This window comes from Lactuca virosa, chromosome 7 (assembly GCF_052849685.1).
Source record: "Lactuca virosa cultivar CGN04683 chromosome 7, Lactuca_virosa_CGN04683_v6, whole genome shotgun sequence".
Lineage (NCBI taxonomy): Eukaryota > Viridiplantae > Streptophyta > Magnoliopsida > Asterales > Asteraceae > Lactuca > Lactuca virosa.
Window position 1 is genome coordinate 161,543,766 of NC_136432.1, and position 21,729 is coordinate 161,565,494.

Genomic DNA, 21,729 nt, shown 5'->3' on the forward strand with positions numbered 1-21,729 from the left:
AAAAAAACATCAAGAATATATATGAACAAAACCTCAAAAAAATTCTAAATCATAGAAATATAAATAAATTAAATAAAAAAATAATAAATAATAGACAAAGTTACATAAATTGTCCCTGTAGCTGTTGGAGCAAATTACATAAATGGTCCTTATGGCATGAAGGACAAATGAGTCATTTCACAAGGGATTTAACTGAAAAAGTTAACACAGTTAGTCAAAAGGACTATCTTTGTAAGATTTTGAAACCACAGGGACCATTTACGCACAAAAGTTGTCATAAGGACCAAAGTTGGTCAATTGTGTCAACCACAAGGACCATTTATGTAATTTTGTCTATTTTATATTTCAGTCCATTTAAAATCCATTTAAAATAGCTCAACTTAAAAACTTAAAGATTCATGTTCTAGAAAAAAAAAAAGTTAAAGAATTTAAGAAGCTAGCTAGAATTCAGTTCTACTAAATCTAAGGACTTTAATTATAGGATCAATCAGACAATTGTACCACCAGGAGAGTTGACTGGGTAAAAGGAACAGGTCCTTGGCAACAAGAAATAAGAGTAACTTAGACATAACAACATTATCACTTAAATGGTGGTCCTCAACTTTACAATGTCTTGTGAAGACAAAGTAATTTTTACATAACAAATTATCAATGTAAATGGTGCTTCAAAGTTTTGAGTTCAAGTACTAACAACAACACGATCTGCTGACATCATCATTGCTATCAAATATCAATCAATAATAAGATAACAAGCCATAAGTAGGGTGGGGTTGGGTGGGGGTGTCTCCTGATGCACAGTAAGAAAGATCGATGTAACATTTATTAGAAGTTACTTGCTGCCAAAATGACACAGGTCATTATACAAGGGGTAGGTTAACTTTTGAAAACAACATTCAAGTCTTATAAATGCTATTCCATACTAAAAATAGACATTAGATGTAGATACTAAACTTAAATAGAAATAAATAAAAAAACTAGTTTATCGATCGTATAATTATACAACTACGACCATGATGATGATGGTTATGTATGCATGTATGTATGTAAGTACATGGTCATGGATATGCTTTAAGAGTGGCACCACAGAACGTGCAGACAATGGCCTTGCAAGATCTCCAGTAAAATGGGATGCTACAAAATCTGGTTTTTGTTATGATTTCAGCGACGCTGGCTCCTCGTCTGCATCTTGAACACGATCCTGCCACCGGCTTTGTCTTCTTGACCTTACGTGTTTGATCCACCAAAAAGCAAAACACCACCATATATTTGTATCTATATATACATATATCTTTATGTATATATGTATATATAGAAAGACTAGAGAGAGAGAGAGAGAGAGTTGAAGGGGTGGTGTGGTGGTTGAAGACGAGGGATATTGAACTGAAAATGTTTGAAGAAGTGAACGTGGGTTTATGAGATTTTATAAGCAAAGTACCTTGTACCAAGGTGCCCATTAATGGGAACTTAACTCCCACTAGTTCAATCACATCCATGTCCTAATCTTATCAATTACGTTACAACTTACAACTAATTATTCTTATTTTAATTAATATGTGAAACGTGACATTTTTTTTTTGAATCACTAAAATGACCAAACGTGGTAGGTCTATAACACATATGCCATCATTTTCAACTAGTGACACATAACTAAGGTAATACAGAAGAATCGTTACTATTTAGGTTTAATGAAATATTTGTTGTTATATAATTATTATCAGTTTTACCTGAACAAAATAATATTTTTTTTTCAATCTTTTCTACCATCTTCAAACCAGTCTCTTTCAATTGATAATGAATATATAAAACAATAATCTCAGAGTACTTAATTGTAGTGGGGGACGTCGGAGAAAGTTAATCAGAGTGGAGTATTGTGTGATATTTGATTAACCGAACTTCAAATATACATCTGGTATAACCTATTATAGGATTAATTAATTTCATGGCGAGAAAATTAAATGTTGTACATAATCACATCATGTTAACTTCTAAATATCCTATGATGGGTATTGTTATCCATATAAGTGATGAGGAGGAGATAAATGACTTTTCAGATATTCTTCGTTATGTTTTGCAACAAACAGTTAAATTGTGTGTTATCCAGGGTGGTGCGTATCGCTCGCTTGATAGGGGATTAGGTGAAAATCAATCCGGTGGAAAGGATCGGCAGGTGGAAGCAATGAATTCCCTACAATGATGATTTATGAATCTTGTCTATTTGATTATGTTCATCAGCATAACGATACACATGGAAGTGGGGGTTAAAGATACACATGAGATGTTTGAAGACGCGAATGTGGGTTTATGGGATTTAATAAGCAGAGTGAGCTGCCTTCGGACGATGGTTCACCCATTAATGGGAACTTAACGCCCACCAATTACTCTAGTTTTAATTATTTGTGATACGTGACATTTTTTACACTAATCCAAATGTTACACTTAAACCATATGTATATGTTGATATGGTAACTTTGACCTGTTTAACGGTAATTGGATTGATTCGGAGTATATTCATCTCTAATGAGCTAAAATTAAAAATAGACAAAATTTCAAAAATGGTCCATGCGTTTTCCGAAAAATGGCACATTCGGGATACCTTTTGAAAGTGTTACACCGGTGATCCTTATGGTTTCAAAATCAAGTGCAGTTGCCAATTGGTCCTTCAACCATTAAATCTAACATTTGATTTGTTAATTTTTTGAATTGACCAAATTACCCTTTAACCAATTTGAACTATACAAATACTACAAGGATCATTTTTGTAATCATATATTTTTAATTTTTAATTTTTATTGTTTTTTATTTTTTATAAACTAGTTTTTTCTTTTAGATATAATGTATTATTATATAAATCAAAATCAAAATAATATACAAAAATATATTAAAAGTATTTGACTAAGGTGTTTAAGCTCATAACTAAATTGGTATAAACTTGTAATTAGAAGTAAAAACCTTTTTGGGTTGCCATCATAACTAGAAACTTATTAGAATGACATTTTTAGAGAGAGTAAATAATTTATTAGTTTATTATATGATAATAAATTAATTAGAAATAGATTAAATTTATTAAGAACCAATCAAAATTAATTTGGGATCAACTGGATTTAATTAGAAGTGGAGTGGCTGCTTTGTAATGCTTAATAGTTGGGGAAATGAGAGATTCTAGAAACCTCCTAGCATGGACGGTTTCAAGATGCCTTGTAGGGCAATCTAGAATGCTCTATTTAATATAAGGAAAGTAGATAATCAGTAGGATTTGAAATAATATTATTTTATGTTTAAATCTAGGGTTTCTATGGTTTTCTAGCAGTTATATAAAGGGACCAAGGCTTGTAATTTTCGGCCACTATCATTCTAAGAGAAACCCTAGCCGAAAATCATCTCCCATCTCCTCTCTCCTCTCTTGTGTTCTAGTTTCTAGCTTTGGGTATGAGCCATTAGAGACATCATACTTTTGGTGCTTGCTTTCTGAAGATCTACAAGAAAGGATTCAAGGCATCATACTTTTGTTGTTTGCTATAACAATTCAAATGTATGTAACCATAAATCTAATGATTTTGATTTTATTAGGGTTCTTATAGGGTTTTTTTTTGAAAGAGCTTCTTATAGGGTTTATAGTTCATTGTATGTTTCCTTTAATGTGAAGACATAGATCCTTATATGTTGCATGTACCCTTAATTGTTAAGTGTTATTTCCCCCCCCCCCCCCCCCCCCATGTACATGATTTTTGTAACCTATAAAACCCATAAGTGGTATCAAAGCATGTGTCTAACATTGATTGTGCATGAGATGAATTGAAAAAAAAATCGAAGAGGGCGCACCGCGCTTTTTTGTAATTTCGTTTTTTTACCTATTTTTTCTGCCTTATATGATTAGCAAGTTGTTTTTAGTTATTATCTGCACCCGGTTCTGTTAAAATTCTGATTTTTAATTGCCTTATATGATTAAAAACTCTAATTTGAGTTTTAAGGAGATAAACATGGAAATATAAGATAATTGAATGAATTATCCTTATGGATTTTAATATATAATTTAATTAATGTAAATCAAAAGATAAATATTAAATCTATAATTAATTTAAATGATTTTAGTTAATTTAATTAAAAGTTTAATTAAAAGATAAAGATAAATCATTAATTGGTTTAAAATATTAATTAATTAATAATTAATTTAAAACTAATTTTAAACCTTGAAGATTTTACAATGTTTAAAATACACCTTATACATATGTAAAACCCTAATACTATATGTATCACTAAAAGTCAATTAATTCAATAGTAGGCCTCATTCACGAAGTCACACTCTAAGAGAGGTATAAGGAAACAACAATAAAATGACCATTGAATGGGTGTCTATTTCACCCATCGCTTCTTTGTGTGGTGGAGGGTCGTTAGCTGAACGGTTTTGATAGGACATAATGAAGATTAAAAGTATAATATAAAGTACTAAAACATTTTTCAAAATCTCACTCTAGTTACTTTAGGGAAAAAAATGTGAAATGTATGCTAATCCATGAAAACACACATTATTCATTTGCTAATTCGTTAGTGAAGCATGTGTGGTTAACCAACACACTAATGTGGGACTACAAAGTGAAAATGATGGCACATAATCGATTTTATGATTGTTGATGGAGCGTGTGTGGTTTACTGACACATCAATGTGAGATCATAAATAACTTCGAGTATGTCATGCGTGTTTGCATGGTTATTCACATCTTATTTGTGATCCTCAGTATCCTGGTCACAAATGGAAGAGCATAATCTGAGATTAAACATGTCAGTGATACGATTTAATGAATCTAAAAAATATCTAGGATATTATATTGAAATTGGAATTGTGTCTGCCTAAATAAATTCGTAATCATATTACGACATCCCTCTTCTCATTTCGAATTCTAGTTACGACCCTAGCCTTGAATATTAATTTGGGCTAAAATATTAAGGACATACATTAACTAACTAAAATTTCTCTCTCAACAAATGTCTGGAAACAATAAAACTTCTGCTACTCAAAACTCTACTCAAAATTCAAACTTCACTATCCTATCAATTTTGTCAAAGGAAAGCTCAATGGTCCAAACTACATGGGCTGGATGAGAAACTTGAAGATGACTCCTCCTTATGGGAACAAAGAGTATGTTCCCGATAACCCCTTTCATGAGGTTGATGAATTGACTTCTACTCCCGAAGAATTAGCTCTTCATAAACAACATATTGACGACGCCACTAAGGTCGCTTGCATTATGGTTGCAACTATGGTACCTAAGCTACAAAAGTCCTATGAGGACTACTGGCCGTACAAAATAGGCTTGGATTTTGCTAAAATGTTTCACAATAAGGCAAGACAAGAACGCTATGAGGTCGTCAAGTCCCTAATGACATTTAAGATAAAGGAAGGAGAATTTGTATGTGCTCATCTGCAAAAGATGTAGAGAGATGTGGAAATGTTGGAGAAACTCAATGTGAAATTCGATAAGGAGCTGGCCATTGGCATGCTCCGTAACTCCCTACCTGCTAGTTATGATCAGTTCATTTTGACCTATCATTTGAACAACACAGAGACCACATTGACGCAACTCCATAACTTGTTGCAAACTACTGAATCAGGAATGAAAAAGACTCGTGTCCCCTCTGTGACAAGTACTTCTGTCCTGGCCATCAATCGTTGTAGAGAAAAGAAAAGGAAGGAAAACCCCCAACCCAATTTGAAACGGAAAGCCCATGCTGGAGCGTCTAGTAGTGGGTCAAAGAGGGAAAGCTCATCCTGATATCCCAGTTGTTCTAACATCTAATTTTTTCAGGTATTTGCTTTTGACCCTTCAGTTAAGATTTGTTTGCAAGATTGGTCCCCCATGGCATTTTTGTAATTATGGGTGCAACTTAAGTACGTTGGGCATACACCTTGGTACGCTGGGCGTACCTGGCCCCGTGCTTGTTCATTGAGCATACACCTGGTATGCAGGGCATACGTAATTTGGACCAAACCCTAATGTTAGGGGTTTGTGCAATATATAAGCACCATTATAGTCCCAAAATCCTTCCTCTTATCAACCTCCATCCCAAAATCGACCCTCCTTGCAAAACCTAATCTATTTTGAGCATTCTGAGCTTTTGGAGTGAATTTTGGGCTTTCTTGGTTGTGAAGGAAGTGACTTTGCTCTCAAGACTTTGGATCCAACATTTCCTTGTCATTGTGCATCTTTTGGAGGTAAAAAGCTTCAACCTTGATGTATATATCTTATGGATCTAGTTTTAGCTCAAAGTTGTCACCTTTTTGTCCGAAACTTGATCTTTCTGAGTAGGAGATACTCCAAGAAGTTTGAGTTGTCCTTTTAGAGGTTTTAGGGTGTGTTAAGTCATAAAAATGTGTTCTTGATCATTAGTTTCTTTCCATGCATGATCAAGATTGTCTTAATGGGTAAAGAAGCTATGGTTTTTGGAGCTAAGGTCTTAATAGCAATGCTAAACCATAAAGTTGGAAAATTTATGGTTAAGGACATGCTTTTGAGCCTAGATCTAGATTTTTGACATAAATGCTTAAGGTTTAAGAACTTAATGGTTAAAGTGGTGAGCAGCCGTGTATGCTGGGCGTACCAAGGGGTAAGCTTCACGTACGTGGTCAGTTCCCAACTTTGGTTAATCATATAGTACGCCCCGCGTACTCACTTAGTCAACTCGGTTAACTCAGTTAACTTTGACCTGGTTTTGACTAGGGTTGACCTAGGGGTATTTTAGGTATTTTTTATATGTATGCTGAGTTTGTGCCACTGAATTTATTAAGGTGACTAGTAGAGTTGAATTCGGAGTAGTGTGCTATTCAGTTTACTCATTTGTCTGTGAGGTGAGTTTTCTCACTGTATCCATGGGTCAAAGACACCAATGTCGGCCCATTATTGTGTTACTTGGAATGATAGTTACTATGTGGTTTATATGTGATTGTATGTTGGGTTGAAATATATATCCCATGGCGGGGCCCACTATAGTATGTTCATGTTGAAATAGACCCCAGGGTGGGGCCCATATGTGTTGTTCGGGTTGAAATAGATCCCAGGGCGGGGCCAACATGTGTATATTGGGTTGGATTATACCCCAGGTTAAGCCCAGTTGTATGATTGGTATGTGGTAATTTAGGGAACTCACTAAGCTTTGTACTTACAGTTTATATTTATGGTCTCAGGTACTTCCGGTTCAAAAGGGAAGGGCCCCACGTGATGGCACAACATCCTCCCCTCATGATTTTCGCTTTTGAAATAATTGTATTCTAATGTTTCGAATATTATGACTTGGTGTTGATTTCAAAAAATTAATGAATGATTTGATAGACTTTTGAATGAAAAATTTTATTACTGTTTTCGAGACGTTACAGAGGTCAGTGATCCGAAAGAGGCCACCTATTTTCATTGCAATGAAAAGGGGCATTGGAAGAGAAGCTGTCCAAAATACCTTCAAGTGTTGAAAGAAGGAAATACCAAGCCTTCTTCAGGTATTTACACCATCCAAATCAATAATACACAACTTTCTCATTCTTGGTTTGTCACACCCCAAAACCGGAACGATGGAAATGTTCGGGGGTGGAGGACGTCATGTTTAGTATCACAAGACATGCATCATAGTAATCAAGTAATAAACAACAATTTCATTAGAAAGAAAGTGTTTACAAAGTATGTGTTTACAAAACATAGAATACATAAGCAAATAACAAAACAAGACTTGAAGCTATACTGTTCCATCTTCTGAATCCCCAGTGCGAGTACCTGTCTACTAGTTCCCTGAGAATACAAGTTATTTTGAAAGAGTTGATCAGCAATTAAGCTGGTGAGTTCATAAGATTTTAGTGATGTATGTATTTTTTTGAAAACTTAGTAAGTTGTAGTAAATTGTAAGTTTTGTTTAGAAAAGTTCGTCTGTTCCTTCAGAAAATCCTATATTTCCTACTTTGATGAAAGATAAGTAAAAATGACTCTACAATCCTTTCTATGAGTACTAAATGGATACAAATTATGTAAAGCTCAGAGTAAACAAGAAATCGATTGTGTGTATCTGCCCTAAGCCCACAACCAAACAAGGAACAAGGAATGAGGCGGATGCCACACATCCCATTGGTTGTTAGATCATCGTTTGTATATAACCCTGGTGTATTCACTTGTTACTCACAGAGTTAATTACAATAGTTCCTTTATATTTGATTGAAAAGATCCTTTAAGAAAACCCTTATTTCTTATAATAAAATAGTAACCACAGTGGTTCCTTCTATAATCACTTAGTTTATACTAACTATATATATATATATATATATATATATATATATATATATATATATAATCTAATATTGAACAGATAGTTAATTGTGTGAATCTGCCCTAAGCCCACAACCAAACAAGGAACAGGGAATGAGGCGGAAAGCACACGTCCAACCACCTATTGGATATTAATTATATATAACCTTGATGTATAAACTAAGGTGTTGTATAATTAACAACCTAAGGTCCTTTAAGTTATGCTGGTTTAATAAAATGGATTAAACCTTTTACGGATTAGTTTCTTGTTTAGTTTACTCAATGTTCTATCGTTTAAACAGCTTAGTTGGTACTTGAAGAGACAATGAATCAAGTATTGAACGAATTAGAGTGTAAATTCAAAGTAGCATTGAAAGATTTGAACACCGATGTAAATATGATCTGTTTGGCTCTATTACGCTTTTGCAAATTTTACAGAGTACAATGAATATTCTGTAAAGACTTCGTTACTAAGACACTAGTAACCACTCCTATTTATAGAAGAGAAAAGCGTACAAAAAATATACTAAGGACTAAACATGAAGCTTCGAATATTATGCCCTAGTAAAATACATTACAAAAATGTTCGAAGACCCTAAATACAAACTTCGACTATTACAACATTTCGACCCTAACAATCTCCCCCTTTGTAATCAAAGTCGAAGTCTTCAGTTTGTAAGTAGAGTAATGGAGTACAGCAAAACTCTTCGAACCTCAGTATACCAAGAAATAATTTTCTTCAATTCCTTCTTGTCTCCTTCATTGTTCTTTTTGCAGTGGTTCATACGAACAATCAAGTTCGTATAATGAGATGTAGAATATCTCTCCACTTCGCTAGCTTGGAACAAAAACCGCTTCGCTTTTCCAGCTTTGTCCTTTCCAGCAAAAACTATTCCAAATGGCTTTAAACATATTTCTCCATCAGCATATTTCTTTAACTCAGTCTGAGTCAACGAAGGAGCCATTGGAACTTTTACTTCCATTCCCTTTGCAGTAGCCAACTCCACATCAGTCAGTGCTAGGAACTCATAATAATTCTCAATGAAGATTTTGATGTGAGCAACTCCAAGTTTGAATTCCTCTGGATATGTGTTTTGCAGAAAAGAAAAGGATTTGTCTTTCAGAAGCAATGCCACTTGTATAAGGTCATATAAGTTCATCAGAGGAAAATCTGCAATAGTGAATTCGCATGTTTTTCCATTTGCCCTGGCCACAACATATTTAACATTTTGAACAATGTTTTCAAAGACCACATCCTTTTTCATGCTTATCACCTTCTTGATCTTGATCAGTGACCAAACATCCTCAGGGACTTTGCCAAGTACTGCATGAAAACGAATTTTCATATGAGTCCCTTCATCTTTTTCTTTGAAATTCCTTTCAGCTTTGAACTGAGGCATGATGAACATCATCTCATTTATAGGGAAATCCAACTGGCATGCATCAGTGTTTGTAACCACATAACACTGTTTTGGCTTCTTATCAAATGAGTACATGTGATTAAAGGCAACCAAGGCTTCGATTGTTTCATAGTTGTAATGTTTTGCTGGATCACCTTTATTCATGCCCTTCGGATCACCAGCCCTCTGAGTCATGATGCTTTGAATAAGCCTCATTTTCTCGAGTTCAGCTTCAGCTTCAACCTTCTTTTCTTCTTTAGATTTTTCAACCAGAATTGATTTTCCTTTGTCTTTCGAAGCAGATTTTTCAGTTACGTCTTTTAGCTTCGAACCACTTCCACCAGATTCCAAAGGTTTACCAATTACAATTCCTTTCGAAATTGTTCTTGTAATTGGTAATGTTGTTACGATTGTTGAGGTCACTGGTTGAGCAGACACAATTACTGGTTTTGTTGAAGGGATGCTAGATGAAAATGATGGGTTTTGAGCATTCTAACACTCCTAAGTGTACATGCAACCCTAAATACCTTGGATCTATGTTTTCTCTATTATACATGCAAATATGATTATCCAAGGTATTATCCTAACTAGCATACCAAAACATTGATACTAGGATAATAAAATAGATAGAATACATACCTTGTTGTTGTTGCTTGACTCCATGAAGCTTGAGAGCCTAGTGCCCCAAGTGTGACACCTCAAATGGTTCACACAACATCATGAACTCTTGGAATAACCATGAGAAGAAGACATACATGTTCAAATTGGCTAGCCCTCAAAATATGTATCACTAGTACCAATTTCTTGAACTAAAGGGGTTCTTATATAGTGTGGCTATTAGGGTTACACCATGTAACTCATGACTTTACCCATTCCTTATGCTCCATGGGTTTTAACCTCCATGGAGTATCCATGGATCACCACATGGGTTAAACCCAACATAAAGGAATCTTGGATCATAAGCCCACATATATGAGAATGAATGATTTACACAATCAATCCCCATATATTTAATTAGTCTCTTTTTGATCACTAAATTAAGTCCAAATTAATTCTTGATCAATACTAATTAAATAACATGATTTCATATTAATATATTAGAACTTATAATATATTAATATGTCACAAAATGTCTTTTCCTCATAAACGGTCTATCCAAATGTTCCGATGCCATGCAACCCAAATGGACCATGCCGAGTCGGGTCAAGTACATACCAATTATAGTTATGGACTTAGACACTAATCCAACAGTCTCCCACTTGGATAAGTCTAAAACTATTATTGCGTATGACTTCAGGAACCAACTGGCAATCGTAGTTCTCAGAAGCCGCTGTCGAACTCTGACCTTGTAGATGAACTCTGACCTTTGTCAATGACTTGTCCATTAGATAAGGGATCATATATTCCTCCATTCTAGATATCATATGGACTGAGACATGGATTATAATCATTCTCTCTGTCCATTTGTTGTTTCCCGATTTCCGATTTATGACGATTGACTAATTGAACAAATCAAATCAGTCCAGGCCCGACCGAGCACTTACATTTGTCATCACCAAATCATCGAGGGGCCCACAGATATCGCTTTTATCCCGAAGGTAAAAGGAATGGATAAACTTCGACTCATATGGCTTGTTCTACTACTTGTTGAATCATACACAAATGCACGTTTTATAACACCGAGTTACCGAATGCGTTTTTGTGCAATCAATGTACAACCAACTCATAGTAACAACTCATATCTCTAGGTTTGAAGAATATAAGATATTATCGTCTCATGATCACTCGTGATAAAATCCATGAAGTGATTCCAATGAGCGCGGGTTGAATCCAATACTCAGAACTTATGAGCACTCATGAGTGTTGTAGCCCCTTGTCCAACATCTTAGACCTCTACAAGCCAACCCATGACAGTCTTGATTCATATCTACTTCCAACATATGACCGACTGTGGATAGTTTGAATAACTTAGTCAATCAGGAAGAACGACCTAGTTATTCTGGAAGTCAAAACATGCAAAATGAAACACAATAATAATAGAATCTAATATGGTATCAAAACCTATGAACATAAATAAAACACCTTTTATTTATCACCATATGATTACACATTATTCATTGTATACTGTTTCAGCTATCAACTTTATTCTTGAATTTAAAACAATAGTTGTCCCATGCTCCAAGCATGTACACTATGTTTTCTAAACACTAGTCATGCCATACACCAAGTATGCATACTATGTTTGTCTATGATCTTCACTTTGTGAATTAGATCAATTGAACATAACTCCAATGATCCTCTTTCACAGTCCCAAATCCTTACTGCAAATGCAAGAATTCCAAATTCATGCCATTTACTGAAATCTGTTAGATTCTAAACTTATATACATTGATCCTCCTGTAATGATTATGCACAGAGTTAGAAAGACTTGACAACAACCATTACAGAGCATTCCAAAGGAGATCAGCTCCTTGGAAATATCCTTCTTGCATTAAGTTTCCTAATCTTACACAGATTGAATAATTTCCAACTTTGAAACATTTCCATATTCCATTTTGACTATCACTTCTGAACAAGAGTTGCCTCCTTACAGATTATGTCAATATGGTCCTTCCAGAATTATCACTATACTTCCAACTGTCCTTGAGCAACCAATCTTTGGTAAACCTTAGATTGTCCTCGACAATTGCTTAATCCTTTTAGTCATATCCAGTTCTAGACCTTTTCCCTTCTTAATGCCCCAGGCATTTGGAAAATTTTAGAAAGGATAAATATGGCACATGTAATCGATCCTATATCCGAAGCATATGGGACTCGAGTCATGATGTCTCACATAAAGACTAAACCAGTCTTTTGCTATAACATTTCCATTTCTATTTGCCAAGTTCTCATAATTCAGATTATGAAAAGGGATGCCGTAATCATAATCGAATTTTAGAACGCAAATAATGGACCCATATATAGAATTTCCTTATGTTGAGTCATTCCAACATGAAATTCATATATATATCCTTGACTAAATACGACTTAAAACCTCAATCTAAGCTTTTAGAATTGAAATGAAGTATAATTTTCTCTCCCTTAATTATAGCAAAACAACTTTTTCAACCCCTGCAGCCTCACGAATTGAAACTTTTGTTTTCTATAATTAACATTGCTAACTTGCAACCTTTATCATAATTATCATGCTCCCACTAACATGATGATTATTAGCATAACACTTATGCTCCCACTAGCTTTGACATGTAATCAGAAATCAGCTGGACTTCTAGAAATCAATACTTTATTGACTTTCTTACTAAAGTTCAGATTTCTGATACTAGATTGTTTTGATAAAACTTTATCAATATCATACACCTTATCTTAGATAGCTCACAGGTGTGTCTAAACAATTTTAAGAACTATAAAAAGGGATGCCGTAATCATAGTCTCGATTGTTTAGACCTTTACCACTTCTCACAAGTCCATGTTAGTGTGCTGGTTAACCACACACGCTCCACTAACGACTTTGAGAATGCAAATATCACAATTGCTATCTAGCTAAAATCTACTTAGTGAAAGTGTTTCCTCACCATCATTTTCATGAATCGGAGAGAAACCTTATGACACTTAGATTTTATGGTGTATGATTTCCTATCCATATGAATTTTGTCAAAACCATAATCACAAGACAAGGTTACTGACAAATCCACACTTATATGGATTAAACTTGTGCAATCTTAAATTCTTGCCATTTGGCAGCTCAAGGGCCTGCCTTTGCTTCCAAGTAGCTGTGCAACCAATTGAGAACTCTCAGAACTCCTATGCAAAGCCAACTTGAATAGGCACAGACATGTCGACACGATAGGTTATAAACCTCAAGTCGTGTGCTAGTGAAGAACTTCAGGTTTTATTCTTGATTAGTTCTTGAGACTTTCAAGACCTTTAAGACTCCCACTGTCCTCTTGACATATAAGACTTTCTTGTCAGATATTCAAGAGATAGTGTGGATTCTAATCAAGACAAACACTTCACATGATTGGCCTTAGTTGGTCTTTGTTTTATCCAAAACATCACAACTTACCAATTTCAAATGTACAAGAGTAGAAACCTTCTACTCTTACATTTGACAAGTGTTTTTAAACCTTCTTTAAGACATGTCACTCAAGTTACAATCTTAGAGTATAACTCTAAAAATTGTTTTTGGAACGAAGTATAAATCATCTTCGTGATTTAACCACTTCAACAATTTATAGCTCCTCTTCTTAGCTACCAGAATGCACTTAGAGGATGAATTGTGATAAGGTCTCTTAATCATTAAGATGATTATCTAACATGATACTAAAGTACTCTCCCATCTTTTCAGATTTGAGAAACTTTTATCTTTCTGCCTAAGTTGATTCTTCTTATTCGCTCTGCCATACATTGAAACCTTTTCCAATGTCTCAGAATTACACTTAAGCTTGTAAGTATAACCATATTTACTGAATTTTAGTAAATAATGACGAATAGTCTTAACGATTATTTGTGGTGGGCTTGATCAATGCACAAGAATGTGTACTCGATCCTTTACTTGACTCACACATCCATGTGAACAAGTAGTTAGTCTTAATTTTTCCAATGCTTGAAAGTTCTTATTCATCATGCTATACAACTTGCATGATTCCAAGTTTCTATCCAACTGAAACTTAGGTGATGAGAATCTTTCCTTATTTGGTAAATTTAGGCACTACCACAAATGAAAGAATCAAATTCATATTTCCACTCTTGCTCTTAATGGAATCTTATAAGCAACAAAAGTTTTCACAAATGCCATTGTAAGAATATTTTAAAATAAATAAAATCAAAAAAAAAAAAATTTCCTTTTATTTTAAAACTTTGCGGAAAAACTATCCTTACAATGCAAAAGCACATGAAAACTTTGTTGTTATTTATTCCTAAGCAATATATCATAACTCTTAAGAAGTAGCTCAAGAATCCGATCTTCAAACTATGTGATAGAAATCCATCTATGCCATCAGATTCAGCATATTCTTTCTTTAAGTTTCTTCACTTTTTCTTTGATTCTTAAAACATCAACATGTGACCCAGTCACATCATGTATCAAGAATCTCAGAATAGAAACTTAGCAGAGTTAGATAGTGGATTTTACCCGAAGTAGAGTCAAACTTATTGACTTTAATATCCTTAGGTAAATTTGGCAGCTTCGCAACCAATGCCCCTTTCTTTGGCAATAGACCCTTGATAATTGGACTATCTCAGACTTAGCCGTTCTCTTTACCATTTGGTCAACCGAGTTGACTATGGCCGATCCCTTCCCATTGGGAAGAGAGAGCTTTACTGGATATCCAATGCCATCATTGTTAATGTCCATAAAGTTTTAGGAAGTTGATCTTAGCAAATAGATAAGATCATTAAGGGTCTTGTCATAGTCTGTTTCATAGGAGTCCCAAAGGAACTCACTATGTGACTTAGAAAGTGATTGATCATCAGCTTCCTCTAGACTTTGACACCCAACTCTCCCGGCTTGTCAATATGTGACTACATCTCCAAGATGTGATCACACATAGACCTTTGCTTGCCAATAGGGCTTGAGTGACCTTAAACTTTTCAGGAACTTGTGGGTTAGGGAGAATAATTGGAGGAGGTGAAAGAAGTATGATTTCCATGGGACATCATCTTCATTTTAGGAAAACTTGTTTCAAGAGATTTGGGAAGATCATCTTTTGGGAGATATTCAAGATAGTTGATTTAAAGTCCTTAATATAACACCCAATATGAAATATTAAGGCTAGGACCCAACAACCTATTTATAACTGGAAGAGGGATGCCGTAATCCAAGTTATAAAATAGTTGAAGGTAGGTAAATGACGATTTACCAATTTCCACCATGGAAAACGAAATATAATTAAGTTTTAATTGGATTTGAAACTCCTAGATCTTTTGAGATACATTGAACTTTCAATGGCATGTTTGAATCTCGATTGTGCCCTCTCAAGTTTGTGACTGGGATGCCGAGGATCACAAACAAGGTGTGAATAACCATGCAAATTGACTTGGTACCCTTAACTTTATCACCTAATCGATGTGCCGGTTAACCACACACGCTCCACCGATCTATAATAGAGTCAAGTTACCCTTTGCCACTCTTACTAGTCCTTATTAGTGTGCCGGTTAACCACACACGCTCCACTAATGACTTGGTAAGGTACAAAGTGTAATTTCATGGGTTAGCACCTTTTCACATTTTCCTAAGTAACTAAGATTGGGAATGTATAAGTGTTTAGTTACTTAGTATTTATCATTAATACTTTTAATGAAGGGAGAATTATAGTCCTTTCCTACCCGTTCGGCTAACGACCCTCCACCAGTCAAGGAAGCGGTGGGTGAGAGTGGACACCCATTAAACTGCCATTTTATAGGCAGTAACCTTATACCCCCCTTATAGACCGGCTTCGTGAATGAGGCCTACTAACGGTAAGATTGACTTTATCTTATACATATCTATATAATTAAAATTATAATAATAGTATAAGGGTTTGAATTTTAACTTTTAAAATTCTAAGGGCTAACTTGGAATTAAAGTATTCATAAGTGAAACTTTTCAAATTCCAAAACTTGAGGGCAAGTTTTGAAACTATTCAAAACTAATTAATTCCATAACTTATGTGTTTAAATTAGTTTTAATTAAAAAACTCTTCAAGTTCCATAACTTGAGGACAAGTTATGGAAGACTTTAAACTAATAAAAGAATGTAACTTTTCTTTATTTTGTAACTTATGAAATTAATTAAGGTTACACATTTTATTACTTAATGAAGTGACTTTTGAACCTCCATAACTTGAGGACAAGACTCTTCATTTTTGTAACCATTGCCAACTTTTATGAGTTTTATGAAACTTAAATGTGACTTTTCATATAACTTGAGGACAAGTTACAAAAACACATTTTAGAATCAAATCTTAGATTAAAATGGATTGAAAACACATAATCAATTAACTTTTCTATTAATCTAAGCAACTCATAAGAACAAGATAATTCAAATCAAACTTTTTCATGTAATTAGCCTAATCACTAAACTAATACAAAACATGAATCTATTGACAATTATCTTTGAAATTGGATTAGTATGAACATTACCACATCAAAAACAAGTTTATAAGTTCAAAAACATCTTAGGGTAATGTTTCTAGTCCATTTCTAGCCAAAAAACTCAAAAATATGCTGTCTGGGGCTCCTACTCGTCGAGTGTATCAACCTACTCGCCGAGTAGGATGATTTTCTTCATGGACTCGGCGAGTTCATCAGTGTACTCGGCGAGTCCAGTGCCCAGAATGCCCGAAATTCGACTTTTTCAGCATTTTTCAGCAATTTGCATCAAGTATAATTGAAAACAAGCCTAGGCTCTGATACCACTGATGGGTTTTGAGCATTCTAACACTCCTAAGTGTACATGCAACCCTAAATACCTTGGATCTATGTTTTCTCTATTATACATGCAAATATGATTATCCAAGGTATTATCCTAACTAGCATACCAAAACATTGATACTAGGATAATAAAATAGATAGAATACATACCTTGTTGTTGTTGCTTGACTCCATGAAGCTTGAGAGCCTAGTGCCCCAAGTGTGACACCTCAAATGGTTCACACAACATCATGAACTCTTGGAATAACCATGAGAAGAAGACATACATGTTCAAATTGGCTAGCCCTCAAAATATGTATCACTAGTACCAATTTCTTGAACTAAAGGGGTTCTTATATAGTGTGGCTATTAGGGTTACACCATGTAACTCATGACTTTACCCATTCCTTATGCTCCATGGGTTTTAACCTCCATGGAGTATCCATGGATCACCACATGGGTTAAACCCAACATAAAGGAATCTTGGATCATAAGCCCACATATATGAGAATGAATGATTTACACAATCAATCCCCATATATTTAATTAGTCTCTTTTTGATCACTAAATTAAGTCCAAATTAATTCTTGATCAATACTAATTAAATAACACGATTTCATATTAATATATTAGAACTTATAATATATTAATATGTCACAAAATGTCTTTTCCTCATAAACGGTCTATCCAAATGTTCCGATGCCATGCAACCCAAATGGACCATGCCGAGTCGGGTCAAGTACATACCAATTATAGTTATGGACTTAGACACTAATCCAACAGAAAATACCTTGCCCACTACTTTCGCTTCTTCTTCTGTTGACTTCCTTTCTCCCCCTTGCACCCCTGTGAAAACAGGAGGGGCAGTAGTTGTGGGAAGAAGACTGGATATGCGAAATAGTGGAGCAAGTTGCTTGTTAAGTATGGCTTCGAACTGCACAAACTTCTGGGATAAAAATTCTGGAGTAATCAACGGTGACGAAACCGGTTTCGTTGAGATCTCCTTCAACTCCTTTAACAACTTGATCACACCTTCAAAATTTTCACTTACAGACTTGGAGATTTGAGTTATTTGAGGACTCAAACCTTCGTATAGCTTGATAAATCGAGTGACAGCATCACAAATGATATCGACCTTCTGATTCAAGGACGCATAATCATGTTGAACAGATAGAATTTCCTTTTTCATGTCTTCACGAAGTTCGTGAATTTGGGAGTTAATATCCTCCCTCACTTTCTTGACTTCCTGAACAAAAAGAACATGTCGTTCTTTTGTTATGCTTCGCAGATCCTTAACTTCTCCCATAAAATCAGATCTGAGAGTTTTAACACGAAGCTCAGAATTCTGATCTGTGTAATCAACCTTTTCTAAAATAACAGACTCTGAGGCTTTTATCATTCCAGAAACTTTGTTGATTACTCTTGATTCAAACATCTTGAGCATAAAATCAACCTCCAAACTTGAAATAGATGAACCTCCGCCAAGATCAGCTTGGGATTGAATGATGGAGTTCAACTTTTGATTAAGAATTTTGTATTGCTTCATTGTCATTAACATATAATCAGGAAATTCTTCTTCTTCATCATGAAACTCTAGGTCTTCGAATGTTCCACCAAACCCTTCATTATCAGTTTCAATGGGTGAAGATGGTTTGGGTGTATCAATGGATTGAGAGGAAAAAATGGAAGTAATTGGTTGATCGATGATATGTTCAAAGGTTGGTGAAACAGTGGTTGATGTGAGAGGAATAGTAGATGTTGGTGTAACAGAAACCAATGATTCGAAAGGAGTAGAGATAATTGGACCTTGATCTGCATCTTTCGAACCACCTTCACCCATGTTGACATTTGCATCCGTATCAGATACGTGTGCAGGGATGCCTGAAGTTCGAACCTCCTCAAAAATTGACTTGGCAATCGAAACTTCGGGTGGTATGATAACAGTCTTCTCAGGAATGGAACTTGTAATGATAGAAGTGAACTCTGGAGTTTCTGGTATTCGTTCATCCTCTTCTGTAGACTCAGTAGATAAAACAATCTTTCGAGTCTTCTTCGTCTTCTTCTTTTTCGGTTGTGACAAGTGTTTTGCCATATCTTCTGCTGCTCTTTTCTTGGATCCGGGAGAAACAGGAACAGGTACCTCACGAATTAAAACTCCTTGGTGAGTAATTTGAGGCTTGCGAATCAACTTCTGTGATGGTGACTTTCGTTTGTGAGTGGATTTCATCTTGATTCTTCGAAACATCCCTGTTTTCGAAGGAATAATCACGTTCTCTTGAGTCTCTTCCACTATTGGCTCAATCACTTGTGTTGCTTCAACTGTCACTGCAACATTTTCTGTCTTCTTCTTTGGAGATTTAGAGGATGTTGAACCCTTCGTTTTCTTTTCAGGTGAAGCAGGACCAGCTTTCTTCGACTTTTTGGTCTTCTTTTCGTCGCGTGGCAACAAAATTCCCGTAGGAATAGAAGAATCGAATGTTTTCAGATATGCAATCAAAACAGGATTCGTAGGATCCACCCTTTTAAGCATCGCGTCTGGAATCCGAGCAACGTTTGGAAATTCATCATCATTGTCAACAACTTCCTTCGGAAAGTGATAAGATTGAAAAGTAACCTTCTCTTCTTCATTTGAAACCAAGATGCCTTCCTTGTTGTAAAAATGTTGCAAAATTAGACTCCAGTACCTAGCACACGAAATGCCATGAACAACATTCGTATGTTCTACTCCTTTTTGGAATTCCTTCCATAGCTGTGTAGAGTAGTCTGCTGGAAGATCATAGTATAAACCAGCCACCATGGCATAAACCTCCATCCTTCCTTTATCTAATCCAACTGTTCTTCCGGTTAAACAACGCAAAAATATCCCAAACAAAAAATTCCATACTTTTGGAAGACCAGACTTCTTAAAGTCACTTATCTTTGACAATGGGGGCTGATATCCCATTTCATTAAACATATGAATTATTTGGGAGAATTGAAATTCAACAAAAGGAGGTGTATTTGGAATGTCAAGAATCTGACAAAACAGTTTCTTGGAAAGCCTAACCTTTTTGTCATTGATTAGGTGAAAAGTAATCGAATCAGAGGCTTTGTTGTATGTGGCAGTAGATCCTGCTTGAGAAAGCCAGGATACCGGAACAGAAAAGGAATTGAACATTGCTTTGGATAAAACAGAGTGTTTTAAAGAAACAATAAGCATCTTGAATTCTTCTGGACATTGAGAAAGTTCACCATCCACATAATAATTGGTAGATTGAATCTTCATAACTGGTGCAGAAGAAGTATCTTCAGTAGAAGGATCGACATGAGCAGTAGTCGCCATTGTTAGGGTTTGAAAAAGATGAAGAACAGAGAATTTGGGAAGTTTTGAGTTTTGATCGCTTAAACGTATAAAGTACTCTTAAACCCCCTTTTATATGTAACCCTAAATGATTTGAATTTGAAGCGGGATGCATTTAATGAGATCCGACGTGGCACCTTGAAAATCGGACCTGTACAGCGGAAAGGTAGCCATGCGTCAAAAAGTGTCAGTCACATCACCTAGAAAACCGGGCAGAATACCATACGTCACGTATACACAACCTGTCATTATCCCCTTAATAGAATTGTAACCGTTAGAACCCTTCGAATGGAGGCAAGGCTCTTTCACTTTTGGGATAAAAAGCGAAGTCATTTGCCAGATGTTCGAAATCATCAGCCTGAGTTGGTATTACTCAGAACCTCAAGGATTTCGTGTGTGTAGTGTGCCAAAGAAAGTTTAGACAAGAAACGGCAATTTTTTTTTTTTTTAATTTTGTGATGTCAAAAATTTAATTTGACACGAAGGCAGTTAAACCCCGGGCAAAGGTTGCTTCGTTAATCATCAAGAGAGATGATCAACAGCTTGTGTATGTTCCCGTGAATTACAATTGAATACTTTTTGATAAGTATCAAAGGGCTTCTTTTAAGAATGCTTCGTGGGTAGGTTCAAAATTTCGTTACATGTCAACCTAAACATAAGGTGATAAAGTGTAACAGAAATTACTTGTATGACCAGTGTAGTCAGTGACAAGTCGGCTTTGAAAAAATTTTAACATGACTAGGACATTTGAATGAAACTCACACGGAAATAATATTCATAAAAAATTTGTATACTGGATCTTGTTGGGTAACAAACATTGTGGGTTTCGAATGCTTGATCAACTAGAAATGAATATGATTTGGAGTTTCGAACATTGGTACAGAAACAAAAGTTTCGTATATATCTGGAACAATGTTCCCCGTCAATTCCTTAATTTGTAAGTTTTTTGGGTTTCACTTCCATCACGGACTCATGATGTCAGATCATAAATACAGAGTTTTTATATATCTAAGTCTCGATGGGTTTGATCAGAGACCTCTCAGATAAACGTCTTTGTGTGTGATCGTGTAAGAATGTTTTGGATGAAAAAGGTTGGTGTAAGACACGAAAAGTACCTCTGTTATGTTTTGGACCAAACAGGAAACTCTTAACTCATTGTGAGAAGAGTAAGGTAGCTCAGAGACTAATGTGAATATAAGCCTGATTGGGAAGAAATTTTCGTACGAAACATTTCATTAAGGCTTTCGTACACACACATTGAGTCATGGAGGCTTTGGACGACATGCAGTAACATGCTTCTAGGGACAACCTAACTAATTCGAAT

General features: G+C 35.2%; 1 protein-coding gene across 1 annotated transcript; it reads right to left on the reverse strand.

The window, feature by feature from the left end:
* Positions 1–793: 793 nt before the first annotated feature.
* LOC145125520 (uncharacterized) lies at positions 794–1,392 on the reverse strand. The gene has a single exon (XM_079060970.1). It carries the CDS (start codon positions 1,260–1,262, stop codon positions 1,056–1,058), a length of 207 nt encoding a protein of 68 aa, XP_078917096.1. The 5' UTR covers positions 1,263–1,392; the 3' UTR covers positions 794–1,055.
* Positions 1,393–21,729: the final 20,337 nt, after the last annotated feature.